Here is a 25,060-nt window from a genome sequence, read left to right on the forward strand (position 1 = left end):
CATTAATCCAAAAATCACACAAATATAACATTGCAAATGACAATGAGTGCAAGGGCTTGAGAATGTGAGCTAGTAGGGGAGTGCCATCTAAGCTGTCAGCAAAGGGGAAGAAGGACCCTGAGCCCCCAGAGGGGACCATGCTTCTCTGCCCAGACTCCTGGGGAGAGGGCCCATCCTATGCTGGTGACCTGTCCCTTGCTGTCCCTGGCAGGCATCCTTCTCCTCCCTGTCTTGCCCCTCTCTCAGGTTATCCATCTCCCTCCAGTGTCTCTCCCTTCTCCGCAGCACTCTCCCTACATCCATTCTGCATCATGGCCACTTACTAAGATGTGGGCTCCAGGGAGTCACAACTTCTCAGGGCCTCAGCGTCCTTGTCTGTAAAATGGGAATAATCAAAGCAGCTTGCAGAATCAGAAGGCTGTTGTGGGGATTCAGTGAGTCAACACATGCAAAGCTGTCCGTGCACCGCGTTTATCATTCTCTCCTCACAACCACACCTTTGGAGATTTTGCTCTTGCCAACTGTCAATGTGCATGGCTACCCAGAGTGAGGGGTCCCAGTAGTTGACCCAAGATTTTCCTTAAGAGTAGAGTGTGTGTCTCCTCTTTTCATCAGTGTGCCCATACCAGGCTTCTCTGCATAACCCTTATACTCATATCCATTCCCCTTAGAGAGTCCGCCAGGCTTCTTATATTGTTTGAGGGATCACAAGACCAGGAGGGGTGGAGTCATTGAATGAGGGTGAGGGAAGATCGCTCTGCGCAGGGTCGTGGTGGCGGCCGCTCTCCCCGCGCGCAGGTGCACGGGGCGGCGGGCAGCCAGGGACGCACCTGCGCGGCAGCAGCTGGCGGGGTGACGGGGGAACCCACGCCGATCGCTTCCCGAGAGACCCACTGCCACCTGGTGGCCGGCTTGAGAAATGCGCGCTGGGACCGGCCGCAGTGGGCGTCCCCAAAGCAGCAGAATGGGCCGACCAGAGGGAGCGCAACCCTGCGGGGCTACACCGCAAAAGTGGGGACGGGCTTCTGGGCAGGCTTCGGAATGCACTGAATTCACCCAAAAGTTCTCTAGCGATCCCAAGCCCTGGATCCAGCTCTAAGGGAGGCAGAGTAACAACTGGGGCTTTTGGCAGAGGAATAACCCCGCCTCTTTGCTCTAGGGCATCCCCGGGAACCCCGGAGACGGAGGATATAGGAGAGGGCCACTGCGAGAAGCGGGCTGTACGGAGTACTGGAACTGAATGAAGGCAAAGACCTCAGCAGTCTGTCCGATGTTCTGCTTTAATCCCCTGTTTGCTCCAACTGACACATATTCTGCGGCTCAGACTTGAAACCTACCTGCCCGAATTGTCCAGTAAATCCCAAGTGCCGTGCAGTGTTAGCGTTTTCCCACCTGGACTCTAGATTGACAGCTCTTTGAATGCAGACGCAGGAGGGGCCACAGCCTGTGCAGGAATCTGAGTCTGGCATGGCTTGGACAGCCACCCACCAGCTAGACTTTGCCTATCTTTCCTAGAGAATTACCCTCTATGGCCATTGGCACCCTGTCCATTGGGGAGATGAGAGGGGTGCAGGGAAGCTACACCAGTCTCTATGAGAGGGTCTCTTTCCAATAAAAGAACAGATCAGAGTTCCAAATGCCGTTTCCCAGCAGGGCCTCATGCAAATTTGTCACCATCTCTTCCCTAGCTCTGTATATTCAGGACTCTTTGTTGGGGTAGACATTTCCAAGCCAAAGAAAGCGAGGGTCCATTTATACATTTCTCAGGGGGGGAAAAAAAAAAGCAAAGCAGTGCCAACTTGCCTTACATTTATATAACTCAAGGAAACTCAAAAGATAATAAGGCAAATCTGTTCCCAGGTGACTTAAGGGCTCTATTCATAGACAGGGGAGCAGCTGCATAATTTCAAGTTTCCGCCTGAGCAGGCACTTCCATTACCCTCAGAACCTCCATGGCTGGCTTCTGGAAAGATCAACTCCAGAAGGGAAGGGGGGCTAGGCTAGCTCTTTCTTCCCTTAAGAGCCGCAGTCTGACCCTCTGCTGCCTCCTTGCGTTGAAGGGGAGGGCAAGTCTCCCCTTTCAACCCTCTGCTCCAGGGGTGAATTGAATTCCACTCTGGTGGTGTCCCTTAACTCAGGAGAGACACACTGGTTCTGTCCAAAGGCTTTCTTACATGTGGAATCTAAGGAAATAAACAACACTCTCTGAACTACCCAGAATGCCTAGAATTCTGATCTGGGAAATGGTCCATTCATGACGAGGACACAGAGGAAAAGAAAAGACTTTCCATTTAGAAAAAGAGGTACATCTTTGTTACCTTTTAAAAACCCCAATTTTTGGGATGCCTGAGTGGTTCAGTAGGTAGAGCATCTGCCTTCAGCTCAGGTCATGATCCCAGGGTCCTGGGATTGAGTCCCACATTGGGCTCCCTGCTCAGTGGGGAGCCTACTTCTTCCTCTCCCTATGCCTGCCACTGCCCCTGCTTGTGTGTGTGCTTTCTCTGTCAAATAAATAAATAAAATCTTTAAAAATAAAAATCCTGATTTTCTTTCCCCTGGTAAGTTGATTACAGAAGTAGCCCTTTTCTACCCCTCCCTGTATCTATCCACTTCCTTGGCAGTGTGTCTGTGTAGGAACTCCCATCAAGACAAGCAATGTATTTTCTGCCCCTTGAATCTGAGTTGGCCCTTTGGCTCCCTTTGGTCAACAGAATGTAGGAGAAGTGAAGGTGTTCTGATTCTGAGCCTAGGTCTCAAGAGGCCTTGCATGCTGCCTTTTTCTCTTGGATCTCGGAGCTCATTAGCATCTAATCTATCTTCAAACACACACACACACACACACACACACACACACAGTCCTAAGCTACATTCTTCATGGGCCAACTTAGGTCATTTGACCATGCCTGAACCAGTCTGTTCAGCTAGGAGCATGGCAGAGAGTAGTTGGCTTAGACTTGGCTTAGGTATGAAATTCTGAAAAAAACTAGAGCAAGGGAGAAGGAAGGCATTCTTTAGTTATCTGAGACTATCATGGCCCATCTGTGGTACAGCACCAATGATATCCCAAACACTTGGAAATGACAGCATATAGAAGAGGTGGGACAAGCCCTTGGGAGTCAACCACATGTCCAAAACTTATATGAGCAAATGGATTGAATAATTAACAGATTTACCTCTATAGTGGGAGATTTTTAATGTATGTCTGTTATAATTTGATATATTAAAAAACAAGAAAAAAGTAAAAAAAAAAGTAAAGATGCTATGATGTGAATTACACAATCACAAGATTCTACTTTGTCTACAACATGTGGAAAATGCACACTTTTCAAGCAGTCAAGCAGCATTGGCAAAAATTGCCATCTAACTATGAAAAGAATCTAAATAAATTATAAAAAGTAGAAATCAGAGAAGCCATATTTTTGGACCATAATATAATAAAATTGGGAAATTTGCTACAAAGGGCGGATGTGGCCGTGACAAAAATCTATCCATTTGGAAATGTTAAAATGCACCTCCTGAAAAATGCATGAAGGAGAAAATGACAACAAAAATTAAAGACCGCTTAGAAACAAATTACAATGAGGAGCAGAATGAAACCTATGGAATGTTGCCAAGGCAGCATGTAGAGGAAAATTCATAGTTTTAAAATGCATTCATCAGGTTCAAAAGAAGAAAAAAGAACCACAGCTAGAGATGAAAGAGAGGCAGTTCTACTCTCTGCTTCCCTTGAAAATCCACCAAAAGAACAAAACAGCTCAGTGTTAATTCTGGACAGAATGTTGCAGAGGTATGTGAAAAGGATGCAAGTCCCAGTTCTTCCCTTTATGTCTGTGGCTTTGGGAACATTATGTTTTCTTCCATACCCCTGGTTTTCTCACCTGTGAGATGGAGTCAATAATGTCTCCTTTAGAAGGCTGTTGGGAGGAATCAAAGATGAAATTTTAATCACATACATACTGAGGACTTGTCATATACCACATGTTATCCTCAGCATTTTACAAATACTGACTTGTTTAAAATCTGCACCAATCCTTGGGGTGCCTGGGTGGCTCAGTGGATTAAAGCCTCTGCCTTTGGCTCAGGTCATGATCCCAGGGTCCTGGGATCAAGCCCTGCATTGGGCTCTCTGCTCAGCAGGGAGCCTGCTTCCTCCTCTCTCTCTGCCTGCCTCTCTGCCTTCTTGTGATCTGTCTGTCAAATAAATAAAATCTTAAAAAAAAAAATCTGTACCAATCCTTTAAGGCAGGAAGTGTTGTTAGTCTCCTTCTATGAGTGTTGCCTTAGTGAACTGACTAGTAGGTACAGGAACTAGGTTTCAGACCATGCTGTCTTTTTTTTAGACTTTAAGTGAAGCACAAATTTCCTTGAAAACAGTGTCATGGTTCTGAAAGCTCCATCCAATGAAGCTTTGATGGGTCAACCAGAAGTAAGGGCATGAACAGAAAACAGAGCAAAACAAGAAGTACCAGGGAATTGAGAGAGCAGGAAGAGAAATGAATTATGCTTTCCCTCAACAGCCCAGCCTCTGGCCAAGGAGACCACCATGGTGTGAGGTTGGGAGAAGGAGCAAAGATAACTGGGTCGTGGCACACAAAGTGTCATAATATGGATGCCTGGCTGTGAAGCACTTGAATTTTGGAAACTAAGGTTAGATGCATCCTTGGGGTCAAGGAGATAACAGACGGGGCACAAGCCCTTGGGGACAATATTGAAGACATAAACTTAAATGGGATCTGTGAACAGCCCTTTCTCTGCTTCTTACTATATATATAGTATTTTTAAACAGAAAAACAATTCCAAAGAAAGAGAATTTATACTTAGAAAGGCACCTGCAAGGTTCTCTGAGTAAATGCATGACATCAGACTTGGACTGCCCTTAGCCTACCTGGGAAAATGATCTCAGGCCTCTCCTCTCTCAGTACTGTCTCCTTGGGAATTATAGAGGTAAGATAAATATGTTGCATTGTGTCTGCTTTCTTTGCTGTTTCTCCATGATTTATGGGTCCACACCTGGCCTGGGAGACTGTGAGTTGGCATCAAGCCTTGCACTTACATGGCCAGAATAACATCTTTAAAAATGGTGAAAAACAGAGGAGGCAACTTTCATGTTAATGTTGCCTATGTGTGTTTTGTCTTACCCACAGAAGCTGTACATGTTCTGTGTGGTGACCTAAGTTGTGAACCTGGGTAGCTGTTGGGACCCCCAATAAAATGCAGAGTTGGTGCATGCTGCATAATGTGTCCTGTATCCATCTGGAAAGCTCTCTAAACACAGTATGAGACTAACCTTATTGGGACATGTGAACCCATGACAACCACTGGGGCCATCATCTACGCATAAATGTTGCCAAAACAAGAGATGAGGAAGGAGCATGTAAGCATATTGTGGATGAAAACCACAAACCATGGATCTGCAAAAGCACAGAACTACCCAAAAAGACACTGGCAGAATTCACATGAGTCATTGTCGGTCATTTCAAAGTAATCAGAGGAAGCATACTCTTTTTTAAAAAGAAGGGCAGGAAGCTTAAGAAAAAAGGTATATAATTTCAAAGAAGAGATAATCCCGCAGAAGGTGATAAGACCATGAAAAGAAAGCTGGCAGTCCCCAGAAAACAAATTAAAAATAAAAATGAAGGTAATATAGAACACAAAAACCACATTAAAAGCAATAGATATATTTTATATACAAGTAGTGGTATATAAAATAACACATATAGAATAAGAGACTGAAAACACAGTTTGGGACATGGTAAATAAGGTACCAGAAAAACAAACTCACAGAAATTAAGGAGAACAAGGAAGTTGTAACCATAATTACAGAGATAAATGTAAAGCAAAGGAAACTCAACATATTATAATAATTCTCTGAATAAATAAAGTCAACAAATAAAATGGAAACAATATCTAAAGATATAATAGAAGAAAAAAAAGATTTGCAGCTCCAAAGATTACACCAAGACATAGCTGGGTGATGTTTCCCCCTTCTCTTCTTCCTCCTCCTCCCCCTTCTCCTCCCTTTCCTCTTCTTCCTCCTTCTTCCTTTTTCCTCTTCTTCTTCCTCTTCCCCTTCTTCTCCTTCTCCTTCTTCTTCTCCCCCTTCTCCTTCTCCTTCTTCGGATAGGCTTCTCTACAGACTCAAGTAGCTAAACTGTGGAAGGAGCCAAGATGTCCTTCAAAGATGAATGAATAAAGAAGATGTGGTACATATATACAATGGGATATTACTCAGCCATCAGAAAGGATGAATACCCACCATTAGCACTGACATTGACGGAACTGGAGGAGATTATGTTAAGTCAAATAACTCAAGCAGAGAAAGAACATTATGTATGTTTTCATTCATATGTGGAACATAAGGAATAGCATGGAAGACCATAGGGGAAGGGAGGGAAAACTGAAGGGGGCAGGAATCAGAGAGGGAGAAAAACCATGAAAGACCATGGACTCCAGGAAACAAACTGAGGGGTTCAGAGGGGGAAAGGGAGTGGGGGGATTGGGTATTAAGGAGGGCACGTGTTGTGATGAGCATTGGGTGTTATATGCAACTAATGAATCATTGAACACTACATCAACAACTAATGATGTATTATACGGTGGCTAACTAAACATAATAAAAAATAAATTAAAAAAGAAACACAACACTACAATAAAGTTTCATCTTAAAAAAAAAAGATAGGTTTCTATACAGAAAAAACAGGTAGTCTTCAAGATATGCACACAAATTCACCAATATAGTTCTCTTCTTCAAGAGATGGTGCTAGATTCCTTTCCCCTTGAATATGGACTAGATTTAGTAACCTCTTTCTAGATAACAGAATATGGCAGACGCAATGGGATGTCACTTATGAGATTAGGTTATAAAAAGATGTGGATTCCAACTCTGGTGCATGTGCTCTCTCTTTTTCTCTATCTTTTCAATCACTCATTCTAAGGAAAGTCACCTGCCATTATATACTCAAGAAACCTATAGAGAGGCCCTCGTGGTGAAGGACTGAGTCTCGTCAACAACCATGTGCCTAGGGAAGTAGATCCTTCAGCCGCAGCCAATAGCTGAATTTCAACCTCACAGACACCCTGAGCCAGAACTGTCCAACTAAACTATTCCCAGATTTCTGACTTACAGAAACTGTGAGGTAATAAGTATATGTTGTTTTCAGTTGCTCAGTTTTGGGGTTAATTTGTTCTGCAGAAATAGGAATTAATACCTATACAAGAAAGAAACTACTGCTCTTAGAACTTTCTACATCCATACTCCATTCCAGAAGATAGGAAATAAAAATCTACAAAGTTTGGAGGGGAAGATAGTATGATCCGAGATTTTTAGAGGTGCTGAATTGTTCATGGCCGTAGGGAACAGACAGATATTCTCAAGCATGTAAAAATTCAGGAAAGACAATAACCATGACCCTTTTTGGGAAAAAAAGGAATTACTTGGGATAATTCAAACCTAACAATGAAGAAGTGATTAAAATTTTAAAATTCAAGAGTACAGGGGCGCCTGGGTGGCTCAGTGGGTTGGGCCGCTGCCTTTGGCTCGGGTCATGATCTCAGGATCCTGGGATCGAGTCCCGCATCCGGCTCTCTGCTCAGCAGGGAGCCTGCTTCCCTCTCTCTCTCTCTGCCTGCCTCTCCATCTACTTGTGATTTCTCTCTGTCAAATAAATAAATAAAATCTTTAAAAAAAATAAAATTCAAGAGTACAGAAGATGAAGCAAGAAGATCAGTACTTGGCATCAAATCCACTAAATTAAAAAGATTGAGTTGTGAGAGGTAGAACTACTGCACAGAATATAAATGTCATAAAGCCTGGCAACATAAAAATAATATCATTCATAAAACTTCCGGGCAAGGAGGCAGAGAGGTAGCAGAGAACATAAGTGCTCTCATTTCTTCATTTTTCTTACCAGCAAGTAAAAACATACAATTGAAAGTAGGAACTTGTTAAAAATTAATGACCTCTATCTCATCATTCATGATCACTCTTCTTTAAAGAGATCTTTGAGAAACTAATACCATCTCTGGAAAAAAAAATCTGGAAAAATCTGAAAAAATAATTCCTACAGTATCACTTTAGCTTTTTTTTCAACAATTCTTGTTTGTATTTTACTTTAAAATTAGCATGACCATACATTTGAAAATTATGTCTCTCTCTATACTTCTATCTGTTTAGTATTTAGGGAGGCATTTGGAATGATGGTCATGGTAAATCACAAATAATTTTTTTTTACTATACTTTGGTATGATTATTATCCTGTATTTTTATTTTACCCTTTATACATTTATGTGTTGCTTGAGTTTTTTTGGAGAAAAAAGTGTGTATTATTTTAGCTAAGTTATTTTTTTTAAAAAAGGAAACAAGAGAGAAGTAAATGAATTCAATGTACAAGGAATAGGAAAAAATGAAAAAATGAACTCCTATAAAACAAAGGTAAAAATATAAATTAATAAGTTAAGACACAAGTGAATTTAATTTATAAAATTTAAAACTATCTTTGAAAAAGATAATAAAATAGACAACACTATGGCAAAGTTGATTAAGAGGTAAAGAGAGAAGGCACAAATAATTTACCTTAAATAGGACGAAGAAAGGGACATCCCTCTTGGTGTTTTCTTTCTTCCTCATTTTCTCTTGTTAATCTTAAAAATATAACTGCCAGCATGTTACCAGCAAAAATGGTCTTATTTGGGAGTAGCAGAGAATTGCAATTTGGGATAAGAAAGCTACAGACAAAACCATTGGCAAGTCCTTAGAACAAAAGGAAAGAGCTGAAGCTAGTGGCTTTTCAATGGCTGAGCTGTGACAGCCTCTCATTGGCTGGGCTGTTGCTGGGACAGGGAAAAAACCTTCCTTCTGCTGGGATAGTGAAGTGGTGCCTAAAGTATTTTGAACATGCCTGTTACCTCTTTTCCTGTTGAGGCTGCAATGGACTATCTGTGGTAGGGCATGAGAGCTCACCCTACTGGCTTCCTTGCTCTATTCTAGTGAGGCTTCCCTTTATTAATTTTTATACTCCACACTTCATAAACTTTGCTCACGCTGACAGGGCAGCCAGCTGTTTCCTGCCTGAAGTCATTGTCTTTGTCTCCTTTTCTTCCCAGAGAGTCTTTGAGCAGTAAGGCAATCAGGTCTTAGCCATGTGGTCCCTGCTTATTTCATCAGCATTAATTTTCACCTCAGCTCTGCCCATTTGTGGATCTTCCAGAATTTCCCCAAATTGCTTGGTCTGTGCCCTGCTTCTGTGGGTCAGTTGGGCTGCCTCCCCTGTCTGGATCCTTTTACAACCCATTGCATGGGAAAACTACTTTTCAGTTCACCAAATTCAGCTTACGTATATTCCTCTCTTTACAACAACTTCCCCATTTGTACCCCTTCTTTTTGACATCTCTCCCTGAAAAGTTCCACTATGAAGACAGACACTGCCATCCATTTCCTTATTCCCTGACACAGAACACAGCCGTATATGTTCAATAGATTCTTGTGGAATAAAGGCATGAGATAGCTAGTTACACAGCTCCTGGGCAGGAGGAGTGGCAATTTCTGAAAGGCATGGTCTATGCCCTACCTCCCTGATTTGGGGTTCTCTGGATGACTAGGGTAGGAAGGCAAAGGATTTGAGGCCCAACCTGTTACATGGGGACAAGTGGGGCTGCAAATTATGGTAATATATGCACTGACAATTTGTGACATGCTTGATTCACTCATTCATTCATGTGTGCCTAATACAAGCAAAGCGCAGAGATGGACTCTGGGAATAGAGCCATGAGCTAGAGTGCTGAGGTCCTTCCCACACTGGAGCTTACATTTTGGTGGTGCTGACAGGTGAGGGGACACAGGCAAAAAATGAGTATGGTTTACTGGTTGTAACTATAAAAGATAATCACAAATAGCAATAAATGTGTCACGAAAGAACCAGAATGCGTACGGTGTGATGGAGACAGAGGGCTATTGCACTCTCGATGGACAGCAAAAGTTCTGTGTGAAGGCACCATTTAAGCCAAGAATCTGTTGACAAGAAGGAGCTAGCCTGGCTGAGAGGAGAGAACATTCTAGGCTAAGGTAGCAGAAAATGCAAAGACCCTAAGGCAGGAATGCGTTTGACATATTCAAGGTATAGGGAGAAAGCCAATGTGGCTGAAGCACAGTGAACCTGAGACAGAGCCTGGAGATGACATCTGACCAGGTCAGCCTGCTGGGTTTGGAATTGAACCTTTCTCTTTGTTGGGGTTTCATTCATTCATTGCAGTGCAAGGGGTTATAGGACATGGTGACCAAGTCAGCCCTGAGATCCCCCTACCCAAATGATAAATACAGGATTCCTGTTCTGGTATAGAGGTGCCTCCAGAATTCTGTGTAGTAGGCACTGTGGGGCACCAAACTAGGAAACTTGCCTTAAAACTATGTTGTAGGGCACCCGGATGGCTCAATGAATTGATTGAGCATCCAGCTCTTGATTTCGGCTGAGGTCATGATCTCAGGGTTGTGAGGTGGAGCCTTTGTGGGGCTCCGCACTCTGTGCAGAGTCTACCTGAGATTCTTTCTCTCCTTCTCCTTCTGCCTCCCCCCTGCCCCCCAGCTCACGCTCTCTCTCTAAATAAATAAATATCTTTAAAAAAAACCTGTGTTGCGATAGGAAAGAGCTCGATGCGGGGCTCTATCCCAGGATCCTGGATCATGACCTGAGCCGAAGGCAGAGGCTTTAACCCACTGAGCCACCCAGGCGCCCCTAAAATGGAATCTTAAAGTAAAAAAAAATAAATAACCATCTTTCCTAAAGATGACTTTTATTTATTCACTCTTTTCATAAGATTGAAACATCTCTCCTCATTGAGGTAAGTCTGCTTTTAAGATGGTTTCAGGGGACGCCTGGGTGGCTCAGTTGGTTGGGCAGCTGCCTTCGGCTCAGGTCATGGTCCCAGCGTCCTGGGATCGAGTCCCGCATCGGGCTCCTTGCTCGGCAGGGAGCCTGCTTCTCCCTCTGCCTCTGCCTGCCATTCTGTCTGCCTGTGCTCGCTTTCTCCCTCTCTCTCTGATAAATAAAAAAAACCTTCAAAAAAAAAAAAAAGATGGCTTCAGGAGGCTAGTGGAGATTACGAGGCATGGAAAGTACTTCACAGGGGGCAACGCGCAATCGGAGGATGTGCACACTAAACGGATAATGAAGCTTTAGGTCCACTTCAACTCTTTCTGAAGGACTGACTACTCCCCACAAACTCTGCTGGCCAGGAAAGGCCTAATTTGCATGCGCGGGGCGGGGCGGCGCCGGGGGGCGGGGCGGCGGCCGGGGGCGGGGCGGCGCCGGGGGGCGGGGCGGCGCCGGGGGGCGGGGCGGCGCCGGGGGGCGGGGCGGCGCCGGGGGGCGGGGCGGCGCCGGGGGGCGGGGCGGCGCCGGGGGGCGGGGCGGCGCCGGGGGGCGGGGCGGCGCGATCCGCGGTCCGGCTGGCTTAGTGGCAGGTGCCGGGCCTGGGTGGTGTCCGCGGTTCCCCTTTCCCAGGCCCACTCCCGGCGGCACCACCCGCCTTTCGGTCCTTGAACTTTCCCGGCAAGGCCGGAAGCGACACCGCCGCCCTGGCGCAGCCACCGCCACCACCGCCGCCGCGGGCGCCGACGTCGCCGGGGTCGGTGAAGGTGGGCGCGGTCCCCAACCGCCGCCTGGGCAGCGTCCGCGGCGTGCCCATGTCTTTGCCGCCAGGGCGCCGGGCCCGCCTGTCGTCCCCTGGGACCGGCCGCTCGTTCTCCGAGGCCCGCGAGGAGCTGCGGCGCCGCCTCATGGGCCTCATCGAGGGCAACCGAGTGATGATCTTCAGCAAGAGTTACTGCCCGCACAGCGCGCGGGTAGGCGGGGCGAGGGCGGGGCGAGGGCGGGGTCGGCCGGGCAGGGGTCGCGGCAAACTGGTGGCAGGGGCTGTGGGGGCTTGGGGGAAGAGGGGTCTTCCAGAGTTCTGGGGACTTATCTCTCCCCTGACCCTGGAGCCCGAGTGCCGCAAGTTCAGCCCTCGGACGCGAACCCGGAGGCCACTTGAGAGCTCGGCGGCCGGGACTCAGGACCTGGGCGCGGGGTGTGGTGGTGAGGACCGGGCTCCGTGGCGTGCCGCCTTTGGCACCCTTGGTGGAAGGCCACGTTGCCCACCTGCTAGGCTCAGCAAACTTATTCTGGGGACTCGGCCCGGGGCTTTAACCTCCGGTCCTGTCCTTTCTGGCTGTTAGCCCGACGTTAGCTTCTTTATCAAGAGTTTATTTGGAGAGATAAAAGGGATTTCTAAGAGTTTTTGCATGGTGAAAGAGTGGTGTGAGGAGAGGCCACCATTTGGGAGTAGACAAAAGCTGGATTCAGATCCCACTTCTTAACCACGTGACCTGGACCAGGTTACAGAACCCCACGTAGCCCTGGTTTCTACATCTTTTAAAATGAACATAATGAAGGGTGAGAGCCTGGTACCAGGTGATGGGTAATTTTCAGCTGTCTTGCACACTACCTTAACTTTGGGGGGACTGCCTGGAATACAGCATTATTTTGGTGGGCACATTTGTTCTTAGTGGAAAAAATAACCCACTTAGAAACGAACCTTTGGAAGATAGACCCATCTGTATGATAGGGACTTTCAATACTTTGAACTATACATTATCAAAAACTTGAAATAATAATAAATGGAATATGCAAAACCCATAAACTATTAGGTTAAGCTTGTCAGGTTATAGGCTATGTTTTTCAGATTTATTTTCAAGTTTACATTGCCTTGTATATTGTTTCAGAAAACATGTATATTATGCATATACATCTTAAAAAATAATAAAACACTAATATTTTGGGAACCTTGGATATCTCTGCCTGATTACTGCTAACCTTAAAAAGCAAAATTGCTAGTTATCTCACTAGCAAAAATGGGTTTATTCAGGAATAGCAAAGAATTACAATCCAGGACAAGCAAGCTACCATGAAACCATAGGCAAGTCCACTGAACAGAGGGGTAGGTGGTGTTGGGAGGCTTTATAAACAAAAAGTCCATTGGAGTAAACTGGGAGTTCCAAGCATAACACTTTTCACTGGCTGTGTTGTGACAGTCTCTCACTGGCTGGCCTTTTCCCTGGGCAGAAGAAAGTTATTCTTTCTGCTGGGTAGTAAAGTAGTATCTGGGCAGGGTACTTCTCTTCCTTGTTGTGTTTGCAATTGGTGAGATTGGTACAGCAGGAGAGCTATCCCTGCTAAATCTCTCAACTACATTTAGTGAGGTTTCCCTTATTAATATTCATGTTACATACCCCCCTGTCGGGCTAACCACTATCTAAAATTCCTTGCCTTTCTACAGTTTTGCCAAATACATGTATATCCTTAAATGAGATTTTGTTCCTTATGGCTTGTTTTGGTACTTTATCATTCATAGGTATTTTTCCTCAACAGTTGTGTTTTCAAGATTCATGCATGTTGGTATCTGTAGCTGTGGTTTGTTAATTTTCATATCTGTAATCCCTAGGATGAATCATATCATGGTTTATTGATTGTGCTGTGTCTAGTGTTTTGTTCTTGCATGCCTTTGCTTGCACATATCTTCTAGTGCATGTGTGTAACACTTATCTTAGAGTAGATATTTTGAAGCTGAAATGATTTCTACCTTACCTCAGTGATGCCAAGATGTTTTTCCAAGTGATTATACAAGTTGGCTCCCCCACTGGTAGTGTATAACAGGTCCCCTTGCTCTACTTACTTACCAATAATTGATAAATTTAATTATTGCCATTCTGGCAGTTATGAAATGGTAGTTTAATTTTGCATTTCCCTGAGGAAGCCGAACATCTTTCTCTGTGTTTATGGGTCATTTGGGTTTCCTCTTCTATGAAATGGTCACAGCTTTTGCTTATTTCTCTATTATGTTTTTATTTTTGTACTGTTTTATAGGTGTTCTTTGTATATTTTGGATACTAATCCTTTGGATATATATGTTGGAAATGTGCCAGATTTGACTTTTCTTTTCACTCTGATTATGGGATCTTTTAGCTAACTGAAATTTGCCAAGTTTAATGTAGTTGTAGTTGAATCTGTCACTTTTTTTTTTTCCTTTGACGATTCATGCTTATGTCACATTTAAGAAACCTGTTTCTACTCTGATGTCATAAAGATACTCTCCTATTTTAGGTCCTGGAAGTTTTAGAGTGTGCTTTTCACACTCACCTTCTTTATTCCACCTGGACTTGATGCTGAGCAGGGATCTAGTTTGTTTTTTTTCTTTATAACTTATCAGTTATCCCTGCTTCATTTGTTAGAATGCTTTTGAATGCTCACCCATCATTTATCTGGTTCTTATATATATACTGGTCTGTTCTAAGCACTGCCTTCTTTTGTTTTGGTTTTTTTTTAAAGATTTTATTTATTTATATGACAGAGAGAGAGAGAGAGAGAGATCACAAGTAGGCAGAGAGGCAGGCAGAGAGAGGGGGAAGCAGGTTCCCTGCTGATCAGAGAGCTTAATGTGGGGCTTGATCCCAGGACCCTGAGACCATGACCTGAGCTGAAGGGAGAGGCTTAACCCACTGAGCCACCCAGGCACCCCTGTTTAGTTTTGTTTTTAAGTTGTCATTTGGAGCCTAAAAAAGGGCCAAGAGATCAGAACTGTGCTTGTCTATTGCTATATCACTGGGTACTAGAACAGTGTCAAGCATTTAATGTGTGTTGATTTAATAAATGGTCTTGGGTCAAACCTTTGCTGATGCAGAAAATCTTAGGACAATTGATTCTCCACCCTGTGCTTGTCAACACTTCAATAATGTGGCCACTAGTTTCAGTCCCATTACATAATTGGACAGCTCTGATTGTAAGAATCTTTTTAAAAATTGAGGCAAAATTTGTCTCCCTGAAACATATACTGAGTTTGGAGTTGCATGTTGCTCCAGTGCATAGAATTAAGAATCTGTTCACTTGGATGGCAGATCTTTTAGAATTTTCCCTGAATGTTTTTCTTGTCTGGCTAAGCAGCCCGCTTTCTTTATGTGCTCACATCATTTATCTGTACAGATGACATTTCACTCAATTGATTGTGTTATTGACTATGAACCTTTGAAATGTATCACCCAGACTGGATGCCATATCCCACATCTGTCCTTACCTGCACAGAGTCCAGCAGAGAGACTTGCTCCTTGATTGGGCCACTAATATCATTCAGCAAGCATTATGGGAGCCCAGTGTTTGGGACATGAGAGAATAAACTGTGGTCTTTCTTTCCAAGAACTCATAGTCCAGTGAGCAGTAATCAAGTAGCCGTCCTGTCCTGTAGGAGGTACCTGTAAAAAAACAAGGGCTGTGGAAATGAGAGACAAAGACAATTGATTCTATAGGGATCAGAAAATCTTCAGGGTAACTATTTAAGCTGTTCCTTGAGGGATACTTTGGATATCTGTAGGTAAGAAAGAGCATCTAGCTAAGGAATTAGTATAAGCCGAACTAGGAGATGATAAAATGAAAACAGTGTGGCTGGATGGAGGGGATATGATAGAAATCAAGAGCATAAGTTGAAAATGGCTGTAAATTTACTTTCTAAGTGATATTGATGAGACCTTAAAATGCTCCTTGTAAGTGTGGACTTAATGATGTAGGCCAGAGCCATCTCAGACTTTTGAGAAGAGGAGTGAAAAGTCTGTGATTTGAAATCTGTCAGTGGTGTGAAAATTAGACTAAGCATGGAAGCCGCTAGACTAGTCAGGAGGCTACTGTTCAAGTCAGATACAAGATGATGGCCCAGGACTACAGTGGAGAAAATGCCCTGATATTTTTAAACCCCCTTCCCCATGTTAACTTTGAGCCGTGTTTCCCCAGCCCTGAATTCATATGTTTCTGTGTTAAGATTTTACACATCTGTTTTTAGCTTTTTTGGGGGTAGTAAAATATATATAACATAAGCTTGACTATTTTAGCCATTGTTGTGAAACCATTTCCTGCCATCTATCTTTCATCTTCCCCAGCTGAGTTCTTTATTCGCCCCCCCCCCCCATCAAACCTTGGAAACTACATTCTGCTTTCTGTCTCTATGAATTTGACTAATCTCATTGCCTCATATAAGTGGAATCATGTGTGACTCGCTTAATTCACTGAGCAGTGTCCTCAGAGTTCATCCATGTTGTTTCCTGTGTCAGAATTTCTTTCCTAAATAATATTGCATTGTGTGTGTGTGTATTTACCACATGCTGTTTGTCAGTTCATTCATTGATGGATATTTGGGTCCCTTCCACCTTTTGGCCATTGTGAATGTTGCTGCTGTGAACATGGATGTACAAATATGTCTTTGAGTTCCTCCTTTGAATTCCTTTGGATATATATCCAAAGGTGGGAATTGCTAGATCACATTTAAGGTAGTTTTATTTTTTATTTTTTGAGGAACCACCATACTGTTTTCCATAGTGGTCACGCCATGTCATTTTTCCAAAAACAGTGCACAAAGTTTCCAATTTCTCCAGATCCTTACCAACACTTATTAATTTCTGTTTTTGTTTTGATAGTAGTTATCCTAATGGGCACCAAGTGGTATCTCATTATGGTTTTGATTTGCATATCCCTGATGGCTAGTGATGTTGAATATCTTTTCATGTCCTCATTAACCATTTGTTAATGGCTAATATCTGTGTGCATTTGTAAAATTTGTTTTTGGGGTTTTGATAGAGATTACAATAAATCTGTAGATCACTTTGGGTAGTATTACCAGTATGAAGTCTTCTAGTCCATGAACATGGGCTTTCATTACATTTATTGGTGTCTTTAATTCTTTCAGTAACATGTAGTTTTCAGTGTACATGTCTTTGCATCCTTCCTAAGTTTGTTCCTCAGTATGCTGCCTTATGCTATTTAAGTGGAATTTTTTCTTCATTTCTCTTTTAGTTGTTCATTGTTAATATATAGAAAAGCAACTGATTTTTTTGGTGTTTATTTTGTATCCTACAACTTTGCTGAATTTATGAACAGTTTTTTTTTTTGGTACAATCATTAGAGTTTTACACATATCAGATATAGTCAGTGAACAGAGAAAGTTTTACTTCTTTTCCAATTTTGATGCCTTTTATTTCTTTTTCTTGTCTTATTTCTCTGACTAGGATTTCCAATACTGTGTTGAATAGAAATGGTGAAAGTGGGCATCCTTGTTTTGTTCCTAGTCTTATAGGAAATGCTTTCAGTCTTTCACCATCAATTATGATATTATCTGTGGGCTTTTCATATATGGCCTTCTGTATGTTGAGTAGTTTTCTTTTATTCTTAGTTTTTTGAGTGTTTTTATTATGAAAAAATGTTGAATTTTTTAAAATGCTTTATCTCCATTCATTGAGATGATCTTGTTTTTTTCCCTTCATTCTTTTAATGTCATATATTACATTGATCTGTGTTTGTATGTTGAACCATCCTTATAATTTTAGAAATAAATCCCATTGGTCATGTTGTATAGTCTTTTAAATATGCTGTTGAATTTGTATTACTAGTATTTTGTTGAGGATTTTTGTGTTAATATTCATCAGGGTCTGTGGCTGGTCTGTAGTTTTCTTATAGTTTCTTTGTCTGTCTTTGGCATTAGGATAATGGTAGCCTTACAGGGTGAGTTTAGAAGTGTACCCTTTTCAATTTTCAGAAGAGTTTGAGGAGGATTGGTGTTTATTCTTTATATGTTTGGTAGAATTCACCAGTGAAGCCATTCTAGTACTGGGCTTTTATTTGTTGGGAGGCTTTTTATTACAGATTCAGTCTCCTTACTAGTTACAGGTCTATTCACATTTACTATTCATTTACTCATGATTCAAGACTTAGTACATTGTGGTGTTTCTAGTAATTTATAAATTTCATCTAGGTGATCTAATTTGTTAGTGTACAGTTGTTCATAGTACTCTCATAATCCTTTTCTTTCTGTAAAAACATTAATAATGGTCCCTCTTTCAATTCTGATGTTAGCTATTTGAGTCTTCTCTGTTTTTTCCTAGTATAACTAAAATTATGTCAATTTTGTGTATCGTCTCAAAGAAGTAACTCTAAGTGTTTTGTTTTTTTTTCTCTATTGTTTTCTATACCCTGTTTTATCTCTGTCTAATGTTTTTGTCATTTGCTCCCTTTACTAGCTTTGAGTTTAGTTATATGCTCTTTCTAGTTCCTTAAGGTGTGAAGTTAGGTTATTGATTTAAGATCTTTTCTCTTTTTAAATATAAGCATTGATAGCGATATATTGTTCTTTAATACTTCTACTTTCACTGCATTCCACAAATTTTGGTATGTTTGGTTAGTATGATTTATTTTCCTTTGTCAAGATATTCTCTGATTTCCCTTGTGACTTCTTTATTGACCAATTGTTTAAGAGTGTGTTGTTTAATTTGCACATATTTTTGGATTTTCCAGTTTTCCTTTCTGCTGTTGGTTTTTAGTTTCATTCTACTGTGACATTAATTTTAGTTATACTAGGAAAAAACAGAGAAGACTCAAATAGCTAAAGATACTTTGTATGATTTCATTTTTAAATTAAGACTTGTTTAGTCTGTCATGAGAGTGTTCCATGTGTACTTGATATTGTATTTTGCTTACCTTGGATAGAGTGTTTTGTAATCTGTCTATGAGTCCATTTGGTCTGCAGTGTTCTTTCAGTCCTCTGGTTCCTTATCGATCTTTCGTCTGGTTGTTCTATTCAGTTTTGAAAGTGAAATATTGAAGTCTCTTATAATTGTAATTTGTCCATTTCTATCTTCAACTTGTTTAGTGTTTGCATCGTATATTTGAAGCTTTGATGTTTGGTAGATATATTTTATAATTGTTATAGCATCTTGTATATTAACTCCTTATCATTATATACTAGCCTTTTAAGTCTCTTGTAGCAGTTTTGATTTAAAGTTTGTCTTATATCAGTAGAGCCATCCCTTCTCTCTTTTACTATATCCATGCAATATCTTTTTCTATCCTTTCACTTTCAATTAATGTGTATTATTAGCTCTGAAATGAGTCTCTTCTAAACATCATGATCCTGTCCTTTTATCCATTCTACCAGTCTATTGCCTTTTGATTGGAGAGTTTAATCCACTTATACTTAAAGTAATTACTGTTAGGGAAGGCCTTTTTTTTTTTTTAGTTTCAGATATGTGATATAGTGATTCAACAATTCTATGCATCACCCAGTGCTCATCCCAATACGTGCACTCCTTAATTGTCATCGCCTATTTCTCCCTACCCATCTTTCTTTTGGTAAGTATCAGTTTGTTCTCTATAGTTAAGTCTGTTTCTTGGTTTGCCTTCTCCTTTTCCCTCCCTTTTCACATTTGTTTTGTTTGTTAAATTCCACATGAGTGAAATCATATGGTATTTGTCTTTTTCTTTTTCTTTTCTTTTAAGTTTCTGTTTTTTTTTTTTTATAAACATATATTTTTATCGCCAGGGGTACAGGTCTGTGAATCCCCAGGTTTATACACTTCACAGCACTCACCAAAGCACATACCCTCCCCAATGTCCATAACCCCACCCCCCTTCTTCCAACCCCCCTCCCCCCAGCAATCCTCAGTTTGTTTTGTGAGATTAAGAGTCACTTATGGTTTGTCTCCCTCCCAATCTCATCTTGTTTCATTTATTCTTCTCCTACCCCCTAAGCCCCCATGTTGCATCACCACTTCCTCATATCAGGGAGATCATATGACAGTTGTCTTTCTCGGCTTGACTTATTTCGCTAAGCATGATACGCTCTGGTTCCATCCACGTTGTCACAAATGGCAAGATTTCATTTCTTTTGATGGCTGCATAGTATTCCATTGTGTATCTATACCACATCTTCTTTATCCATTCATCTGTTGATGGACATCTAGGTTCTTTCCATAGTTCAGCTATTGTGGACCTTGCTGCTATAAACATTCGGGTGCACGTGCCCCTTCGGATCACTACGTTTGTATCTTTAGGGTAAATACCCAGTAGTGCAATTGCTGGGTCATAGGGCAGTTCTATTTTCAACATTTTGAGGAACCTCCATGCTGTTTTCCAGAGTGGTTGCACCAGCTTGCATTCCCACCAACAGTGTAGGAGGGTTCCCCTTTCTCCGCATCCTTGCCAGCATCTGTCATTTCCTGACTTGTTGATTTTAGCCATTCTGACTGGTGTGAGGTGATATCTCATTGTGGTTTTGATTTGTATTTCCCTGTTGCCGAGTGATATGGAGCACTTTTTCATGTGTCTGTTGGCCATCTGGATGTCTTCTTTGCAGAAATGTCTGTTCATGTCCTCTGCCCATTTCTTGATTGGATTATTTGTTCTTTGGGTGTTGAGTTTGCTAAGTTCTTTATAGATTTTGGACACTAGTCCTTTATCTGATAATGTCATTTGCAAATATCTTCTCACATTCTGTCAGTTGTCTTTTGGTTTTGTGAACTGTTTCCTTTGCTGTGCAAAAGCCTTTGATCTTGATAAAATCCCAATAGTTCATTTTTGCCCTTGCTTCCCTTGCCTTTGGCGATGTTCCTAGGAAGATGTTGCTGCGGCTGAGGTCGAAGAGGTTGCTGCCTGTGTTCTCCTCAAGGATTTTGATGGATTCCTTTCTCACATTGAGGTCCTTCATCCATTTTGAGTCTATTTTTGTGTATGGTGTAAGGAAATGGTCCAATTTCATTTTTCTGCATGTGGCTGTCCAATTTTCCAACACCATTTATTGAAGAGGCTGTCTTTTTTCCATTGAACATTCTTTCCTGCTTTGTCGAAGATTAGTTGACCATAGAGTTGAGGGTCTATTTCTGGGCTTTCTATTCTGTTTCATTGATCTATGTGTCTGTTTTTGTGCCAGTACCATGCTGTCTTGATGATGACAGCTTTGTAATAGAGTTTGAAGTCCGGAATTGTGATGCCACCAACTTTGGCTTTCTTTTTCAATATTCCTTTGGCTATTTGAGGTCTTTTCTGGTTCCATATAAATTTTAGGATTATTTGTTCCATTTCTTTGAAAAAGATGGATGGTACTTTGATAGGAATTGCATTAAATGTGTAGATTGCTTTAGGTATCATAGACATTTTCACAATATTTATTCTTCCAATCCAGGAGCATGGAACATTTTTCCATTTCTTTGTGTCTTCCTCAATTTCTTTCATGAGTACTTTATAGTTTTCTGAGTATAGATTCTGTGCCTCTTTGGTTAGGTTTTTTCCTATTAACATTCAGGGTAACTATTGAGAGATATGAATTTAGTGCCACTGTATTGCCTGTAAGGTGACTGTTACTGTATATGGTCTCTGTTCCTTTCTGATCTACCACTTGTAGGCTCTCTCTTTGCTTAGAGGACCGCTTTCAATATTTCCTGTAGAGCTCGTTTGGTGTTTGCAAATTCTTCAGTTTTTGTTTGTCCTGGAAGCTTTTAATCTCTCCTTCTATTTTCAATGATAGCCTAGCTGGATATAGTATTCTTGGATGCATGTTTTTCTCGTTTAGTGCTCTGAAAATATCATGCCAGCTCTTTCTGGCCTGCCAGGTCTCTGTGGATAAGTCAGCTGCCAATCTAATATTTTTACCATTGTATGTTACAGACTTCTTTTCCCGGGCTGCTTTCAGGATTTTCTCTTTGTCACTGAGACTTGTAAATTTTAACTATGAGGTGATGGGGTGCGGGCCTATTCTTATGATTTTGAGGGGCGTTCTCTGAACCTCCTGAATTTTGATGCTCATTCCCTTTGCCATGTTGGGGAAATTCTCCCCAATAATTCTCTCCAGTATACCTTCTGCTCCCCTCTCTCTTTCTTCTCCTTCTGGAATCCCAATTATTCTAATGTTGTTTCTTCTTATGGTGTCACTTATCTCTCGAATTCTCCCCTCGTGGTCCAGTAGCTGTTTGTCCCTCTTTTGCTCAGCTTCTTTATTCTCTGTTTTTGGTCTTCTATATCACTAATTCTTTCTTCTGCCTCATTTATCCTAGCAGTGAGAGCCTCCATTTTTGATTGCACCTCATTAATAGCTTTTTTGATTTCAACTTGGTTAGATTTTTGTTATTTTATTTCTCCAGAAAGGGCTTTTATATCTCCCGAGAGGGTTTCTCTAATCTCTTCCATGCCTTTTTCGAGCCCGGCTAGAACCTTGAGAATTGTCATTCTGAACTCTAGATCTGACATATTACCAATGTCTGTATTGATTAGGTCCCTAGCCTTCGGTACTGCCTCTTGTTCTTTTTTTTGTGGTGAATTTTTCCGTCTTGTCATTTTGTCCAGATAAGAGTATATGAAGGAGCAAGTAAAATACTAAAAGGGTGGCAACAACCCCAGGAAAATATGCTTTAACCAAATCAGAAGAGATCCCACATCGGGAGGGGGGAGAAAGGGGATAAAAAGAGGTTCAAAAAGAAAGAAAGAAAAAAAAGAAAAAAAAAAGAAAAGAATTAAAAAAAAGGAATAAAGAAAAATATAAAAAGAATATATATATATATATATATATTAGATAAACTAGTTAAAAAAATGTTAAAAAAGAAAAGGGTAAAAGTTAAAAAAAATTTTAGCAGAAGAAGAGAAAAAAAATGAAAAAGAAAAAGTTAAATTAACTGCAAGACTAAAAAAATCACCGGGAGAAAGCCATGAGTTCCGTGCTTTGCTTTCTCCTCTGAATTCTGCTGCTCTCCTTGGTATTGAAACCGCACTCCTTGGTAGGTGAACTTGGTCTTGGCTGGTTTTCTTGTTGATCTTCTGGGGGAGGGGCCTGGTGTAGTGATTCTCAAGTGTCTTTGCCCCAGGCCGAATTGCATCGCCCTTACCAGGGGCCGGGCTGAGTAATCCGCTCGGGTTTGCTTTCAGAAGCTTTTGTTCCCTGAGCGCTTTCCGTAGAGTTCCGGAAGATGGGAATATAAATGGTGGCCTCCTGGTCTCCTGCCTGGAGGAGCTGAGAGACCGGGGCCCCACTCCTCAGTGTGCCCTCAGAGAACAGTGCCATTTACTCCCGTCTGCCTGATCTCCGGCCGCACTCCAAGCTCACCGAGCCTGCGACCGGTTCAAGGTAATCCTGAGCTGCGAGCTTACTGTCGGCTCTGTCTCTGTAGCCGGTCTGTCCTCTGTAGCCGGTTTTCCCGTTCCAATACCTGCAAGCTCTGCGACACTCAGGACACCCCCGATCCTCCTGTGACCCTGCGGGACCTGAGGCCACGCTGACCCCGCGTGGGCTTCGCCCTGGTTTAGCCCTCTGGAGCGATGTCCCTCAGCGGAAGAGACTTTTAAAAGTCCTGATTTTGTGCTCCCTTGCTCCGCCGCTTGCCGGGAGCCGCCCCTCCCCCCGGGGTCTATCTTCCCATCGCTTTGGATTCACTTCTCCGCCAGTCCTACCTTTCAGAAAGTGTTTTTTTCTTCTGTTTCCAGAATGCTGTTCTTCTTCTCTTTGATCTGCCGATGGATTTTTCAGGTGTTTGCAATCTTTAGATAAGCTATCTAGCTGATCTCCTGCTAGCTGAAGTAGTCTCAGCCTGCTACTTCTCCGCCATCTTGACTCCTCACTCAGGACTTTTTTTTTTTTTTAAATAGATTTATTCATTTTTTTGAAAGAGAGAGAGAGATAGCGAGCATGAGCAGGGGGGGCAGAGAGGAGACGCAGACTCCCTGCTGAGCAGGGAACCCCATGTGGGATTCAGTCTCAGGACTCTGGGATCATGACCTGAGCCAAAGGCAGACCCTCAGCTGACTGAGCCACCCAGGAACCCAAGGGAAGGACTTATGCAATTTTGTTTTGTGGATACCATAGTTTTTTTGTCCATCATTTTCTTTCTTACGGTCTTCTTTTGTGTTTATTTTTTTAGTGATCCTTCCCCTGTCCTTTTGTGTGTATTTACTAGATATTTTTGTGGTTACCATGGGGATTACATATAACATCCTGAAGGTATTATTTGTTTCAAATTTAACATTTTGAAACATTTGTTTCAAATTTAAAAATTTAGAATTAAATTAAAATTAAATACTTTAATTAATATTTAATAAATTTTACCTGTAATATAATATGTATAAAACCCTAATGATTGTACCAAAGAAAACTGGTCATAAATTCAGCAAAGCTGTAGGAAACAAAATCAACACCGATTTAAATAATTTAATTACTATTAATTAAAGTTAAATAATTATACATATAATATATATGTATAAAAGCCTAATGATTGTACCCCAAAAAACTTCATAAATTCAGCAAAGTTGTAGGAAACAAAATCAACACAATTTAAATAATTTAATTAACACTTAATATTTAATTGAAATTAAATAATTAAAACTTTTTGGAACATTTGTTTGAATTTAAACTTTTAAAAATAACAAAATTTCAAAATTAAATTGTTTCAAAAAACAATTTAACTTCCATCACTTATAAAAACTCTGCTCTTTTATAGTTCTGCATTTCACATTGTCTCACAGATTATATCTTTATATGTTGTGCATCCATTATCAAAGGTTTGTAGTTATTTTTAGGCTATTGTTTTTTTAAATCTTATAAAAGAGTAAAAAAAATAAATTATGAGCTAAAATTATAATAATACTTCTTTGTATGTTTGTCCATATACTTACTCTTACTGAGGAACTTTGCATTTTCAAATTCAAAGGAACTCAAAGCCTGTATAGCATTGTTTCATTTCAACTTGAAGAAGTTCCTATAGCATTTCTTGTAAGACAGCTCTAGTATTTATACTCCCTCAACTTTTGTTTGTCTGGAAAGTCTTAATTTCTCCCTCATATTTGAAGGACCATTTTTTGTTTACTTGTTTTGTTTGTTTGTATGTTTGTTTGTTTGTTGGTTTTGCCAGATATAGAATTCCTGGTTGATAATTTTTTTCTTTTCTTTTTTAAAAATTTTATTTATTTATTTGACAGAGATCACAAGTAGGCAGAAAGGCAGGCAGAGAGAGAGAGAGAGGAGGAAGCTGGCTCCCCGCTGTGCAGAGAACCCGATGTGGGGCTCAATCCCAGGACCCTGGGAACACGACCTGAGCCCAAAGGCAGAGGCTTTAGCCCACTGAGCCACCCAGGCACCCCAGTTTTTTTTCTTTTTTTTAAAGATTTTATATATTTGAGAGAGAGAGGAGCGAGCACACAAGCAGGGGGAGTATCCAGAGGGAGAGGGAAAAGCAGGCCCGGGA

At 41.5% G+C, this 25,060-nt stretch overlaps 1 protein-coding gene across 1 annotated transcript in view; it reads left to right on the forward strand.

Moving 5' to 3' along the window:
- The first annotated feature begins 11,454 nt into the window (after window positions 1-11,454).
- The window catches only part of TXNRD3 (thioredoxin reductase 3), a 69,084-nt gene continuing 55,478 nt past the window's right edge, over window positions 11,455-25,060 (forward strand). Inside the window, 1 exon segment of the mRNA XM_032340349.1 lies at window positions 11,455-11,836. Coding sequence (XP_032196240.1) covers window positions 11,678-11,836 — 159 coding nt within the window. The 5' untranslated portion in view covers window positions 11,455-11,677.

The sequence above is a fragment of the Mustela erminea genome, chromosome 1 (assembly GCF_009829155.1).
Source record: "Mustela erminea isolate mMusErm1 chromosome 1, mMusErm1.Pri, whole genome shotgun sequence".
NCBI lineage: Eukaryota > Metazoa > Chordata > Mammalia > Carnivora > Mustelidae > Mustela > Mustela erminea.